This window comes from Mastigoproctus giganteus, chromosome 14, assembly GCF_048544385.1.
Source record: "Mastigoproctus giganteus isolate SK-2022 chromosome 14, ASM4854438v1, whole genome shotgun sequence".
Taxonomy (NCBI): Eukaryota; Metazoa; Arthropoda; class Arachnida; order Uropygi; family Thelyphonidae; genus Mastigoproctus; species Mastigoproctus giganteus.
In genome coordinates, this window is record NC_143588.1 from 60055111 (window position 1) to 60070951 (window position 15841).

The following is a 15841-nucleotide window of genomic DNA, read 5'->3' on the forward strand; positions in this document are numbered from 1 at the left end:
CTGACCTTTCCGCATCCTCCGTATTTGGTGGTGACGGGCTCGAACCCCGGTCTAATCAAGAAGCGTGTGCTACGCACTGCTGCTCCTTCCCACCTGGCTACGGAGGCGCCTAACCACTGTCAGATCAGAGGAGACATTCTCTGCTTGTTTTCCCCCCTCAAATAAAATGGTTTACATTTATTTCAAATACCAATAATGTTTTTAGCCTAAACTAGTCTCAGGACTAGTTTAGGCTAAAAACTAACTCAGAAAAAAAACACTCAATCAGGCAAAATTTAAACTTAAAAATCAAATTTTAAAATTTCAGCTCAAATATGAAGTCCAGACAACAAATATCCTAAACTCTTAAAAATAAGCAAGATTCCCAGTGGCTTTTAAGCGAAACATCCTGTATATATATGTTTTTATATTCTTTAAACTTAGTATAGTAAATATTCTATATAAGCTGAACCATCTTTCAATTGATTATGGCAATACCCTACTCCATCTTATCTACACTCTTATCTATATGTGAATCCCTGCCATGTAAATATTTATAACTTCCGTCATGTTAACCCTGGCGTTATGGCCACAAAGGGTTACAGTGAAATATACACAATGCACATGCTACAGCAATAAAGAATTCTAATAATTCCATTTCAAAGTTAGATGAAAATATATTCAATTCAGTCAGTTATGTTCAGTTCAGTTTCAAAATATAGCTTCATCAATGATGGCATGTAGACACTGAATGTAGTAGAGGTGGTGGTGGTGGTGGTGGTGGCATGTGATGCAAGAAAGCAAGTGTATGAGCATATGCAGCATCAGCCAAAAAAAAAAAAAAAACCAAACAAACACACCATTCCCTCCAAATGCCTGTCCAGTTCCTCTTTAAATTTATTTAAACTATCAACATCCATGACAGATGGAAGTTTGTTCCAGCAATTAACCACCCGCTGGCTAAACGCAAATTTCCGCACATCTATTCTACATCTGTCTTTTCTCAATTTGAATTTATGCCTCCTTAGGTTCGTAATCTGAACAAGTGGAAGGATCCCATCAGAATTCAGCATGATCAATCCATTCAAGGCCTTATACAACTCAATCAGATCACTGCACAGGTGCCTAGTCTCCAGCCACTGCAATTTGAAGAACTTGAGCCTCTCTTGGTAAGAGGATCCCTTCACTCCCCTCACCAATCTTGTTGCCCTTCTCTGTACACGCTCAAGTAAATCTACATCCTTCCTAAAATGAGGCCTCCAGACCTGTACGCAGTACTCAAGGCGTGGCCTGACCTGACAATTGCCTTATACAGAGGGACAATCACCTCCTTCTCCCTGCTAGCAAAATTCCTATATATCATTGACAAAACCCCATGACCTGCCCTAGCAGCCTGTCTGCATTGCTCAGAAAACTTCATATCTGACTGCACAATTACTCCCAGGTCTTTTTCATTTTCTACCACCTTAAGTGCAGTACCACACAGTTGGTACATTTCTCTGGGGTTACTTCTACCCATATGCAGTACTTTGCATTTGTCAAGGTTAAACTTCAGTTGCCACTTCTTAGCCCATCTGCCTAAATTATCTAGATCCTGTTGCAGTAGCACACTGCCATTACTGTCATTAACAACTTTGCCAACCTTTGTACCATCTGCAAACTTCGACACTAAGCCTGATATACCTTCATAAATATCATTGATAAATATACAAAACAACAGAGGACCCAACTCTGAACCCTGTGGGACTCCATTAATAACATTAGTCCACGAAGAGTAGCACCCATTCATTACCACCCTCTGTCTTCTCCCACTCAACCATCCTTTTATCCATTGTAGCAACTTACCCTTAATAACATTCTGCTCAAATTTGTACAATAGTCTTCCATGCGCAACAGTGTCAAAAGCTTTCCTGAAATACAAATATATGATATCAAAATTATTTTTTGCATCCAGTTCCTTTGTAACCACATCATAATATCCTATCAAATTTGTCAGACAAGCCTTTCCCTTAACAAACCCATGCTGTGTCTGAATTATTGCTGCAGTCTTGTGTAGATGATCCTGCAATGCATCTTTAACCAGTGACTCCATTATTTTACCCAAAACAGAAATTAAACTAACTGGTCTGTAATTACTCGTGTCACCCTTCAATCCCCCTTTGTGAATTGGGGATACATTTGCACATCTCCAGTCCGTGGGGACCTCCCCTGAGTCCAAGGATGCTCTCATAATTATGAATAAGGGTTTGCTTAGTTGCTTTGCCGCCTCCTTTAATATAACTGGATAGATCCCATCTACCCCAGGTGCCTTTCTTATGTTTAACTTCAACAATTTCTCCATCAATTTGCTCTCGGTTATTACAAAACCATTAAGCACCCTGCTACAATTTGATAACCTTCTGCCATTTTCAAACCTTAATAACTCCTCATGTGTGAATGTAGATGCAAAATACTCATTCAGTTTGTTTCTGAGCAAGATCATCAACATCAAGTGGACCAATCAGATTCATCCCCTTCCTTTTAGAGTTTATATAAGTAAAGAAATCGTTGATGTTTTTCTTAGCATCTTTTGCCAAAGATTTCTTGTAATCTGCCTTCGCCTGCCTAACCTCCTTTGTGACTTGATTACAGACTAGCTTATATATATCATAGGCTTCTGTGTCGCCTGATAATTTATATGCATCCCATGCATTTTTCTTCTCTGTCACGAGTCTCATTAGTTCATTTGATAACCATTTAGGCCTAAACCTTGAACAATATTTCTTAATAGGTATGAAACTTTTAGTAGCATCCAAAATTAATTCTTTGAATGCTTCCCACATAGAATTTACTGTTGGTAACATTGTCAGTTGATCCCACTGTACAGAATTTAAAAACTGTCTAAGACCACTGTACTCACCTTTACGGAAGCAAAAACCATTTCTTTTACTCCTGATGGTAATTATATCTTTAAGTAATCCCACATCAGTACACTGTGATCACTGCCACCTAGTGGTTACTTTATCTGCAAATTCTTAATACACGAATGATCACTGTTGATAACCAGATCAAGAGTATTACCCTCTCTGGTTGCCTCTCGAACATGCTGCTGCAGAAAACAATCATCCAATAAATCCACAAAAGTCTTACTAGTGTGTGAGTGACCAACCCACAAGTTCCAGTCAATATCTGGGAAGTTAAAATCTTCCATTATAAGACATTCTGAGTTACTAGCCCACTTTATTTCTCTGTACAATTGTTCATTGTACTCATTTGAGTCATTAGGCCTATAACACACTCCTACCATTATTTTTAGTGCTTATGTCACACCAAACTGACTCAACAGTGCACTGTTCATCTATATCAACTGGATGCACTTCTTTTGATTTTATGTTTTTCTTAATTAACAGCATAACACCTCCTCCCTTCCTATCCTGTCTATCCTTTCTGTACACATTGTACTCCCCAAATTCCAGTTCTGTATTCCTAATATCAGTGTGACACCACTGCTATCTCTGCTATCCCAACAATACCCGCCTTTGATGTCTTGACCAACACTTAAAATTCATCAAATTTATTTACTATACTTCTAGCATTGGTATACATGCAAGTATACATGTACCTATCCTTGTTATTAGTTACCCTAACACATCCCATATACCCACCTGTTTCACGATGATTGCCATCAGTCCGCTGAAACCCCCAGCACCCCTCGCTCCAGGTCGTCACTTATTCTAATAGAAGTTGTGCAAGAATCACCTTCACCTCTGCTTGCGGCTACTTTTAACCTTTTAGTCTGTGAATTCCCCCAAGCTAGCAGTTTTCCGACCCACCTAACACTGCCTCGATAGCATCAGCAAATATTCTTGCACCCTTTCTATTTAAGTGTATCCCATCCCTGTAGAAGCAGTCTCTCCTGTTAACAAGCACAGACCACACTGAAAAAAATTCTACCCCTTGAGCCTTGCACATTCCCTCCATGGCCGAATTGATTGACAAGGCTCTCATCACGTACTCCCTCCTATCATGTCTGGGCAGAATTGCATATCTCTATGTCATAGAGATAGGTAAAATATCACTATGATACATTGAGATATGTATCACAGAGATACCTAGAATTTTTACATATCAGAGATATGTTGTCTCTGATATGTAAAAATGTCTAAACCAAAACCTTATGATCATGATAATCATCCATATTATTGTCATACTGTTTTATGATTTCTCTATGTAAAATAAGAAATATTTATTTTATCTACAACACACCTACTTACAGTCATCATCTGTCTTAAGCTTTTTCTTTAGTTGTTCCATTTTTTGATCTTTATCTTTATCCTTCTTCTCCTGCAAAAGAAATTTAATATTCATTAACAATTTTATAACAATTGTATTATACCCAAAACAAAAAAAAAAAAAAAGAACTACCTAATATTTATAATGCTGGACAAAGCAATAGGAGTTTGGCCATTTTAGCCTTTTTTCTGCAATCCTGGATGAAAAATACATGTTTAAATTTTTTCATGCACAAAAAAGGGTAGTCACTATGAAATTTGTATTCTTAAAATGATATTGACCAAATACAACAGATAAAGAAAAAGATTTAAAAAAAAAAAAAAGGGAATATAAGGCGTGATCAATTAGTATGGGACTGACTTTGTATCTTGAAATTGAAGTGTCATAGCAAGTTGCAACTTGCTGCAACACATTCAATGACATGTAAAAAAAAAGTAATACACAAATCTTCCATTTATGTGCAGTCAGTCTGAAATTGTATCATGTTTTAAATGGGCATTTTATGTTTTAAAATGAATGATTTTTACTGAGAAGTGAATATGCATCAAATTTTGTTTCAAATTAAGTAAAGTGCAAAATAAACTTACAAAATACTAAAAACAACTCTCAGAGAATATATAGGTCCTTGTGCAGTTTTAAATTTTTATAACTTCAGTTCTATACATGATAAAATCAATCTGTAAAAAAGGGTAAGGGAAGGAATTTATTACAGTCTTACATACACTTATTCTTGGGATTGTTAATTCTCAACATGTCCACCGTCATTACAAATACAAACTGAGATATCATTCTGAAGTTCTCCAAATACATTTGGCAGTTGATTTTCTGTAATACCCTGAATCACATTAGTTATCCTAGTCCGAAGATCATCTAAAGAGCGAGTTTTTGTTGAATAAACAATAGTCTTAACATGTACCCATAAAAAAACATCCAATGGGATCAAATCTGGTGAACGTGGTGACCAAGAGATCGGTCCAAATATTCCAATCCATCTGTTAGGAAAATTTTCATTCAGAAATTGCCTAACAATGAGAGCAAAGTAACAAGGTGCACCACCTTCCTGAAACATTATCACCAATAAGTCCTAAACATGTTAGTTCAGGAATAAAGTAATTCTACAGCATTTCCAAATAACTCTCACCATTAATAATCCATCCTTGGCCTTCCAGATTGTGATTTATCATTGACAGAACCTGTTTCTTTAAACTTTTTCATCCAGTTAGTTATGGAATTCCTGTGTGGTGCATCTTTGTTGTAATGGGTTCTAAATCTTATTTGTACTGTGATTGCAAACTTTAACTCAGCCAACCATAGCACACAATTTACTTTCTCTTCTACTGAAGCCATTTGGTCAAACCCAATTCTGCAAAAAAAAAAAAAATAATAATAATAATAAAATTTTTGCTAAACTACAATAAAATAAATGAATCACTCTTAGTACATAATAAACTTCATTAAATTACATTTCTAATGTATTTTACAGATTGATTTTATCAAGTATAGAATGGAAGTTATAAAATTTTAAAACTGCACAAGGACTTTATAATGACCCTGTATTATGTGCTGTTTGAATATTTTTCAGTGGTTTCCACAGTTTGAAGAGGGCTGCTTATTCCTTCAACTTTGAAAACTAATAATTCAATTGTTCATATTCATGATCTGATCAGGAGTGATTGACATTTGCAAAGTTGGTAGCAAAACTGGTACTTTTTATGGGACATGCCAATCAATTTTAACAAAATTTGGGAATGTGATGCATTTCAGCCAAGGTTCTCGCCTTGTATCATCCCTAATCACAGAGTGTGAAGAGTTTGCACATGTTATGATCTTCGACATCCTTCTACTGACCCACACTTTGCCTCTTCTATCATTGCTAATGATAAACCATGAGTGCATGATTATTATCCAAAAACAAAGTCCCAGTTCTCCCTACAGAGGACTCCATCTTCTCCAAAAAAAAAAAAAAAAAACAAGACCTCTAGATCAAATGTGAAGATTGCACTCATCATATTTTTTGACTCGCACAGCATTGTCAATTATGAATCTGTCCTGAGTGATCAAACAGTGAATGAGACATACTGCAAAACATTTGGCAGCAATTATGGAATGCTATTCAAAGAAAATGACCAGAAAAGTAGGATTCAGAGAATTGGTACCTGCATCACAACAATGCCATTACATGCTCAGCTGTTTGTTTATTTGGTTTTTAGGAGCATTAGCAACTAAGGCCATATTGCTCCGGGATATGCGGTGGTCATTCCCTGACCTTTCCACATCCTCCGTATTTGGTGGTGACGGGCTCGAACCCCGGTCTAATCAAGAAGCGTGTGCTACGCACTGCTGCCCCTTCCCACCTGGCTACGGAGGCGCCTTACATGCTCAGCACTTTCCACTCAAGAATTTATTGTGAAGCACTCTGTCACTTTAGTACCCCATTCACTAAACTTCCCTGTGATTTTATTCTTTTTTTTTTTTTTATTTATTTATTATATATATATATATATATATATATATATATATATCCCCCCCCCAAACTTACAAACTTAGTCTAAGAAGTTCCTTGAAAGGTCTCAGATATGAAATGACCAAAGAAGTTATTCAGCTTGCAACACAGGAACTATTAGCAATTCCAAAACAAGGTTATCAGAGGACTGGTAAGCTTCATCATTTCCAAAATATTAGTTGTCCCAGAAGTTTTTGGTCACATTCTGTATACTGCTAACGGACAAAATAATAGCAACTAATGCCAGCTTCTGAAAAAGGCTTTATTACTCACCTATAAATTTGTATTTTATCAAATATCCAAGAGAATGTATAAAAGCTTTGCAATGTCTGGGAATGGAGCAAACAAATAGTATTAGAATTAGAATTTTCCATATAGTGCAAGGAATCCACAGGCTTTTGCTGCACTTAAAAAAAAAAAGTAGATAGAAACTACAAATTATATGGCTCATATAAGTAACTATCCTGTTGACCTTTGAATTTATTCAAACTGTCAGCCTCAACTACCTGCAAGGCCAACTTGTTCCAGCAATCAACAACTCCCTGACTAAAAGAAAACTTCCTACAATCAAATTTATACCTCAACTTCTGTAATTTGAATTTATGACCCCTAGTTCTGAATTTCTTTATAACAGTGAGAATTCCACCTTCATTCATTTTACTAATCCCTCTCAGAGCCTTAAAAACCTCAATCAGGTCACCTCTGAGTGCCTGGAAAGACCATATGAGGAGTCTTTCCTCATATGGTCACCCTTTTGCCAGTTTCACCATTCAAATTGCCCGTCTTTGGATCCTTTCAAGAAGCTCAACCTCTGTTTTCAGTTGAGGTCTCCATACACGAACACAGTATTTCAAATGTGGCCTTCCGATTGCCTTATACAGTGGGATTATGACCTCCCTATCTCTCCAAGATAATGTTCGATAAATCATCAATAGGACACCATGGGCTTTCCTGGGTGCCTGTTAACACCATTCAGAAAACTTCATATCTGCCCATAATGTAACTTCCAGATCCCTTCCTCCTCCACTGTTTTTAATTTAATTCAAACTAACCAAGTGTATAATTTATTTGTGGGGTGTTATTCCCCAAGTGTAAGACCTTGCATTTGGTAGCATTAAAACATAGCTGCCACTTCTTTGACCATCTTAAATCTGTTCAAGTCATCCTGAAGGGGTGCTGCTTGGCCCTGATCATTAACAATGCTGCCAATCTTGATGTCATCAGCAAATTTTGATATCATGCCTTCTATCCCTTCATCGATGTCATTTATGACAATGAGAAACAACAGGGTCCAAGAACTGATCCTTGAGGGATTCCATTCCTGAAGTTACACCAATTTGAAGAATATTTATTAATCACAAACCTCTGCCTTCTGCCCTGCAGCCACCCAGCAATTCACCTTAGATTCTTACCAGTAATCCCAACCTGTTCAAGCTTATACAGTAACCTCTCATGAGGGATCAAGTCAAATGCTTTGCTAAAATCCAAATAAACTATACTGAAATTGTTCCCTAAGTCCAGTTCATGAGTAACTGTGTCAAAATATCATACAATGTTAGTTAAGCATGATTTACCCTTAACAAAGCCACGTTGTTTGTCCTTCAGAATGCCATATCTATCTAAATGTCTCTTGGTTGAACTCTTAATCATTGCCTCTAAGATTTTTCCTACCACTGAAGTCAGACTAACCAGTCTGTAGTCACCAACTTCACTCTTAGAACCACTTTCATATATTGGCACTTCTCCAATCCAAAGGAATCTCCCCTGAGTCCAAAGATGGCCTCATAATTAACCTCAATGGTTCAATACATTCCCATGCACTCTCCCTCAAAACTACAGGGTATATTCCATCAATTCCAGGAGCTTTGCTTTTATGCTCAAACGTTTTTCTAGTAAACAGTCATCTGTAATTATAACATCACTAATTTTATAAAGTTCAACCTCGCTCGCAAAGCCTCTTCTATCATGAAGAGTCTTTTGTCAGAAAAGACACTGCAGAGTACATATTCAATTCATCTGCAACATCAGCTCGGTTATCTAAGACTTCCCTACACCCAGTACACAAGGGTCCAATCTGATTAGCTTCCTTCGTTGTACTGACATACATGAAAAATTCCTTGTTCCCCATTCTTTCCTCTTTTAGCCATTGCTATCTCATACACAGCCTTGGCCTCCCTGACCATATTTCCAGTACTACTACTACGGATCAACTTGTACCTGTTGTAGGCTTCACTATCCCAAGCTATCTTTTTCTGCTCTATTTCACCAGCCATCTAAGCAGTCATCCAATTTGGCATCCACTTCCTGCAAAATTTTCTTAAAGGTATGTATTCGTTCATGGCTTCTTTGATTTTTGCTTTAAAGAATTCCATAATTCAAATGTGTTCGCCATCCCTGGGCAATCCACCCAATTCACAGATGCCATATAGCACCTTAAACTGTCAAAGTCCCCTCTTCTGAAGTTAAAACCTGTGCCTTTGCCTTTAACTACTACAACATCTTCCTTTGGCTTTCAAATGACAATTCCATGATTACTTCCTGACAATGGTACCTGTACTTTGAGCTCTGCTATGTAATCTGATTTATTAGTACTGATGAGGTTAAGAATATTCTCACCCTTAATACTTTCTCTAACATTTTGGTACAAATAATAATCATCTAGTTTATTTTAAAAAGTTTTCCCTCATTGTGAGTTTCCCTTCCACTTATTCCAATCAATCTAGGGCAGACTGAAGTCACACATAACAAGACATTCACGCTTGCTTGCCCATTCCATCTGCTACGGACTCTTGTTGTATCCTCTACAGTCTTCTGGTTTGTAGATGTGAAAAGAAGTCAGAATATTCGGCTAAGGGTGGAGCAGAGTTGTCGGTAGGCAGAAGGTGGAGTGGTGGCCTTACCCCAATTTTTAGCAGAGTGGTTGCATGATGGTATTCAAGTATACCAGAGTGGAAGTAACTCCCTTGGTGACTGAGCAACATTGTCTCCAGTGACTTTACGCTCTCTGAGCAGCTCTTAATCACAAATACTAAAGTGATGGTTGGCAGGCCGACAGCTGTTATTCACATTTTCCTATCATGGCTCGAAAACGGATGTCCATATAGGGTTGTCTGCAGGAATTTCAGTTTAAAAGTACATTTTAGTGACAAATCCTTGCATCACAGCAACAGAGGAAACTCAATTGCTTTGAAATATAAACTCTGGACCAGGGAAGTTCTAAATGATCCATCAATTAGAATCAATGCAGATAGCTTGATGGAAAACTGGGTCTAGCCATGAAAGTACACTATTTCTAGCAGATGTATATATATATATATTTGGTACCCATCATCTAATTTTGATCAGAGAAGTGCATAATAGAGGCAGAGTAAAGTGCAGCGATCCACTCCCCAATTATTAGACGATACGGCACATAGGAGACCTTCATCCACATTTGACGGGCATTAGCATTGGCACATGATGCAAGAAAGCAAGTTTATATAACTTCAGCCAACAATTAAAAAAAAAAAAAAAAACCACACACACCCTTCTCATTTCACCCATCCACTCATACCAAAATGTTTATCTAGTTTGACCTTGAATCCATTTAAGCTATCAACTTCTACAATGACAGATGGAACTTTGTTCCAGCAATCAACCAACCGCTGGCTAAAGGCAAACTTTTGCACATCTATCCTACAACTGTCTTTCCTCAATTTGAATTTATGCCCTCTCAGGCGATTATTCTGAGCAAGATGAAGAATCCCATCAGCATTGAGCATGCTCAAACCATTCAAGGCTTTATACACCTCAATCAGATCAACTCGCAGGTGACTAGTCTCCAGACACTGTAATTTACAAAACTTAAGCGTTTCTTCGTAAGAGCAACCCTGTTTCATTCACTAGTTTTGTTACCGTCCTCGGTACTCGTTCTTAAAATGAGGCCTCCAGACCTGTATACAGTACTCAAGGTGTCCCTGCTAGAAAAATTCCTATATATCATTGACAAGAGACCATGAGCTACTCTTGCAGACTGTCTGCACTGCTGAGAAAACTTCATATCTTCCTGCACAATTACCCCCAAGTCCTTTTCACTCTCTACCACTATCAGTGTAGTACCATACCATTGATACGTTACTCTGGGGTTACTGCTTACCATATGCAGTACATTACATTTGTCAATGTTAAACTTCAGTTGCCACTTCTCAGCCCATCTGCTCAACTTTTCTAGATTCTGTTCAAGCAGCGTGCTGTCATTAGTGTCCTTAACAACGCTGCCAACCTTTGTATTGTCTGCAAACTTTGACATTAAGCCTGATATACCATCATCAATCTCATTAATTAATACAGAAAACAACAATGGACCCAACACTGAACCCTGGGGGACTTCACTAATAACATTAGTCCACGAAGAGCAGGGTCCATTGATTACCACTCTCTGTCTTACTATTGAATACACCACAAATTGTCAAACTAATAGAGTAAGCTTATCTGCAAAAAGATCTAAACCACCCAAACACTTCCTAGTTCATTTCACAAATTTACGTGGTCTCAATTCTAATCTCAAAGACATCCATTTCCACTTGCAGTCTGCCAAACACCATGTACTTTTTCTGACAGAATCTCAGTTATCGGTTGATTCAACTATTGCTCATCTCAGTTGCCCAAACTATTCGCTGTATGATTCCTTTTGCCTCAAAGGAGGTACTTGAGCATATGCCCATTCCGATATTCCCTGGCAGAGACTTGGTAATTTGGAATCTCCTCTTTTTGATCTTCTCTGGCTTAAAATCTCTCTACCTCACTGTGTCAAATTCATCTGTTGCCTCTACCATTCTCCCAACTCCACTAATCCCTTGGGAACTCTTTGACTTCCTCTCTTTGTAACTTGACTTTCTCCAGTCGAACTTTCCTAACAGTGAGGTAACTTTCCTTAGTGATTTTAATGTTCACAACTCCAGCTGGCTTCCGTTTTCTAGTCACACTGACCCAGCTGGTCGAGATGCTGAGCCTTTTGCAATTACTAATGACATTGCACGGATTGTTCATTTACCTACAAGAATACCGGATAATCCTAACCATACAGCCAACACGATTGATCGTTTTCTCACAATCAATCCTTCTAAGTACAGGGTCGAAGTGAGTGGCACCTCAGATCACAACTTGGTGATTGTCTCTTCTCCAATGGAGCCTTTATCTCATGGCTATTCCCAACCTCATATTGTTTGGCATTACAAGAATGCAAAATGGGATGACCTCCAAGATTTCTTTTCTTCTTTTCCTTGGTCTTTCTGAGCAAACGTTGACTGATGTCAACGTTTGCTCAGATCATGTCAGTGAAATTATTCTTGTAGGAATGGAATCCTTTATCCCACACTCCACCTTAAAATCTCATCCTTTATCTAAACCATGGTTTTCCAATAAATGTGCTAAGGCTGTTCAAGAGAAGAACATTGCATATCGTAATTGGTTTGTTTCAAATTCTTCAGTTTCATTTTCTGCACCAAAGCTCGCAACAATTGTAAAGCAGGTATGAATCAGTCCAAACTAGAGTTTGAACAAGCTAAGAGTAGAAAACTTGCTTCTTGCCCTAATGGTAGCCAAGCATACTGGTCTCTTGCCAAAGCTATTGGCCACAACTTTTGCCCATCTCTGCTCCCATCTCTGTCAAACAGATAGTTCTGTTGTCACTTCGGCCAAGGATAAAGCTGACCTGCTAGCATCCAATTTTTATTCCAACTCATTTATTAATGATCTTGGTAAAACACCTGCCACCATTCCCAACATGCTCCATTCAATGCCTCCTGTGGTCTTCCGTCGAAAGGATGTCAGAAGGATTTTGACGAATCTTGATGCTAAGAGAGCTCCAGGTCCCGATGGTATTTCTCCACTTGTTCTCAAAACCTGTGCTCCTGAACCTATTCCTATTTTTGCCGCCTTTTTTCACTTTCTTATTCCAAATGTGTTTTTCCTTCTGCTTGGAAATTTACTCATATCCAGCCAGTTCCTAAAAAGGGTGACAAATCCCTCCCATCCAATTATCGTCCCATTGCAATTACTTCTACCCTTTCTAAAGTAATGGAGAAATCAATTAACCGCCAACTCTTAAATTACCTAGAAACCTTCTGTCTGATCAACAATCGCCAGTATTGATTCCATCAGTGTCGATCCACTGGTGATATTCTGGCTTATGTTACCCATTTATGGGCAAATTCAATGGAAATGTTCGGTGAAACACGAGCAGTTGCTCTTGACATCTCAAAGGCCTTCAATTGTGTTTGGCATAAAGGACTTCTAAACAAGTTTCCACCTTATGGTTTGCCAACTGTTTTTTGTAATTGATTATCCAGTTTTCTCTCTGATCACTAACTGAGGGTTATAGTAGATGGCTCTCTGTCTTCTAACTTCTCCACTATGCCTGTGTCCCCCAACGTTCAGTTCTTTCCCCCACTCTTTTCCTCTTGTACATTAATGACCTTCTTCCATTGACTGGAAATCCTATCCATAGTTTTGCCAATGATAGCACATTGCATTCCACTTTCCATTTTGAGAACCTTGCCCTGCTCAATCAGCTTTAACTTCTCGAATATCTGCTACCAATTCCTTAAATGCTGATCTCCAGGTAATTCTCCAGTGGGGTAAAGACAACTTGTCTTTCATATTCAAAGTTGTCTTTGAACATCATTTTCATAACTGTTACAGTTGGTCCGACGAAAATCCTAATGCAATTCACGAGTCACGACATCAGCAACGTTTCTCGTTGAATATTTGGGCAGGACTACTAGGAAACCGTCTAATTGGACCACACTTTCTGCCAAACAGGCTAACAGGAGAGCTGTACCTTCAGTTCCTGCAGAATGTTCTTCCAGACCTCCTTGATGATGATAATGTTCCACTTCAGCAAAGCCAGAACATGTGATTTACAGAACAGAAGACTGAAAAGCTGTGTACAGATGCAAGGACAGCATTTTAAACATCTTTTGTAACATCCTGTAACAATTATAAAATCCTGTGGTGTTCAAACGAAAAATTAAAAACGTATTATCTTATGTTTAATAAAATCACCCTTAGCAAAGGATTCACAGCTCTTTGCTAAACTAGTGCTCCCATAGTGATTGGCGAATCTTGACAGAAATTGTGCATTATCTCGAAAACGGTTCATTTGCGGCCAGATGTTCAATAGGACTTTTTTTTGCTTATTTTAGTTTGTACTTTTCACCTTTAAATTATCGACCGTCATTTTTGAAACACCCTGTATATAATAATAACTTTATTTATCATCAATTTGCTATTCATATAACAAATAATTTGAAATATGTACACAATTAAAATTAAAAAAAATAAAATAAACACGCATCACTCGATACCCTTTCTGAACGTTTCGTGGACCTTCTGGAACTGGTCTGTAGACCAGTTCCAGAAGGTCCAGTTTCCAGACTTTGTCCCAAAGGAGCTTAAATGTCACCATCTGGGTGATGAAAAATGTGAAGTAGATCCATGATTCCTTCTGACTCTGGCATATAACATAACATGCTTTGGCACATGCTCAACACGAGGCATGGTGGAAATATCCTCTCCCCATGATATTTCAAGCCTTTCTTGCTGTTGTGCATTCTTCATTTCAGCATGCTTTTGGAAATGGTGGAAACTGAGTTGATGTCTTCGGAATTACAATTGCCACTGCTTGGACAATACTTTATGATTTACTTAACTGCATCATTAATTGGCTCCTTGCTGACTGTAGTGATATTACACGTTGACAGATGTCTGAAGGAATTCCAGCCAGCATGATTAGTCTTTTACTATGGTTTCCTCAATGGGTGGCAAGGTCTCTCATTGCAAAACATCGAGGATGTGATCATATCCATAAAAGTTGTCTTCAGCTTCCCATGTACATATGGGGAGGAGAGAAGGGGAGCATATAGAGAGAGAGAGAGAGATCTATTGCAGTAAATGTACAAGTAGGCATGTGGAAGGTGTCAAAACCCACATTTAGAAGGGCTAGGTCATCATTTTAAAGCATTTGCTCGATAGTTCGATCCCTCCACTGATATCAGCACCACCCAACAAAGTATTATGTCCACTGGAATCCTCCTAGTAATAAAAAAAAGGGATGGCAACTGCTTAATGATTGTGCTCAAGTTTCTCATTTTGAAATAGTAGTAGTAGTAATAGTGGCACTTGATGCAAGAAAGCAAGTGTAGGAGCTTATGCAGCATCAGCCAAAAAAAAAAAAAAAAAAAAAAAAAATCACACCATACCCTCCAAATGCCTGTCCAGTTCCTCCTTAAATTTATTTAACCTATCAACTTCCACAACGACAGATGGAAGTTTGTTCCAGCAATTAACCACCCGCTGGCTAAAGGCAAATTTCCGCACATCTATTCTACATCTGTCCTTTCTTAATTTGAACTTATGTCCCCGTAGGTTCGTATTCTGAACAAGTGGGAAGATCCCATCAGAATTCAGCGTGCTCAACCCATTCAAGGCCTTATAGACCTCAATCAGATCACCGCGCAGGTGCCTAGTCTCCAGCCACTGCAATTTGCAGAACTTAAGCCTCTCTTGGTAAGAGGATCCCTTCATTCCCCTCACCAATCGTGTTGCTCTTCTCTGTACACGCTCAAGCAAATCTACATCCTTCCTAAAATGAGGCCTCCAGACCTGTACGCAGTATTCAAGGCGTGGCCTGACCATTGCCTTATACAGAGGGACAATCACCTCCTTTTCCCTGCTAGCAAAATTCCTATATATCATTGACAAAACCCCATGACTTTTTCATTTTCTACCACCTTAAGTGTAGTACCACACAGTTGGTACGTTTCTCTGGGGTTACTTCTACCCATATGCAGTACTTTGCATTTGTCAAGGTTAAACTTCAGTTGCCACTTCTTAGCCCATCTGCCCAAATTATCTAGATCCTGTTGCAGTAGCACACTGCCATTACTGTCATTAACAACCCTGCCAACCTTCGTGTCATCTGCAAACTTCGACATTAAGCCTGATATACCTTCATCAATATCATTGATAAATATACAAAACAACAGTGGACCCAACACCGAACCCTGTGGGACTCCACTAATAACATTAGTCCACGAAGAGCAGCAC

At 38.4% G+C, this 15841-nt stretch overlaps 1 protein-coding gene across 5 annotated transcripts in view; it reads right to left on the bottom strand.

Annotated features, from left to right (window-relative positions):
• rhea (Talin_middle and talin-RS domain-containing protein rhea) overlaps positions 1–15841 on the bottom strand; it is a 771509-nt gene that overhangs the window by 534998 nt on the left and 220670 nt on the right. For all 5 annotated transcript variants that reach the window (XM_090388755.1, XM_090388752.1, XM_090388753.1 and 2 more), the window contains exon 6: positions 4233–4302. In XM_090388755.1, coding sequence (XP_090244881.1) covers positions 4233–4302 — 70 coding nt within the window. The remainder of the gene's footprint in view (positions 1–4232; positions 4303–15841) is intronic.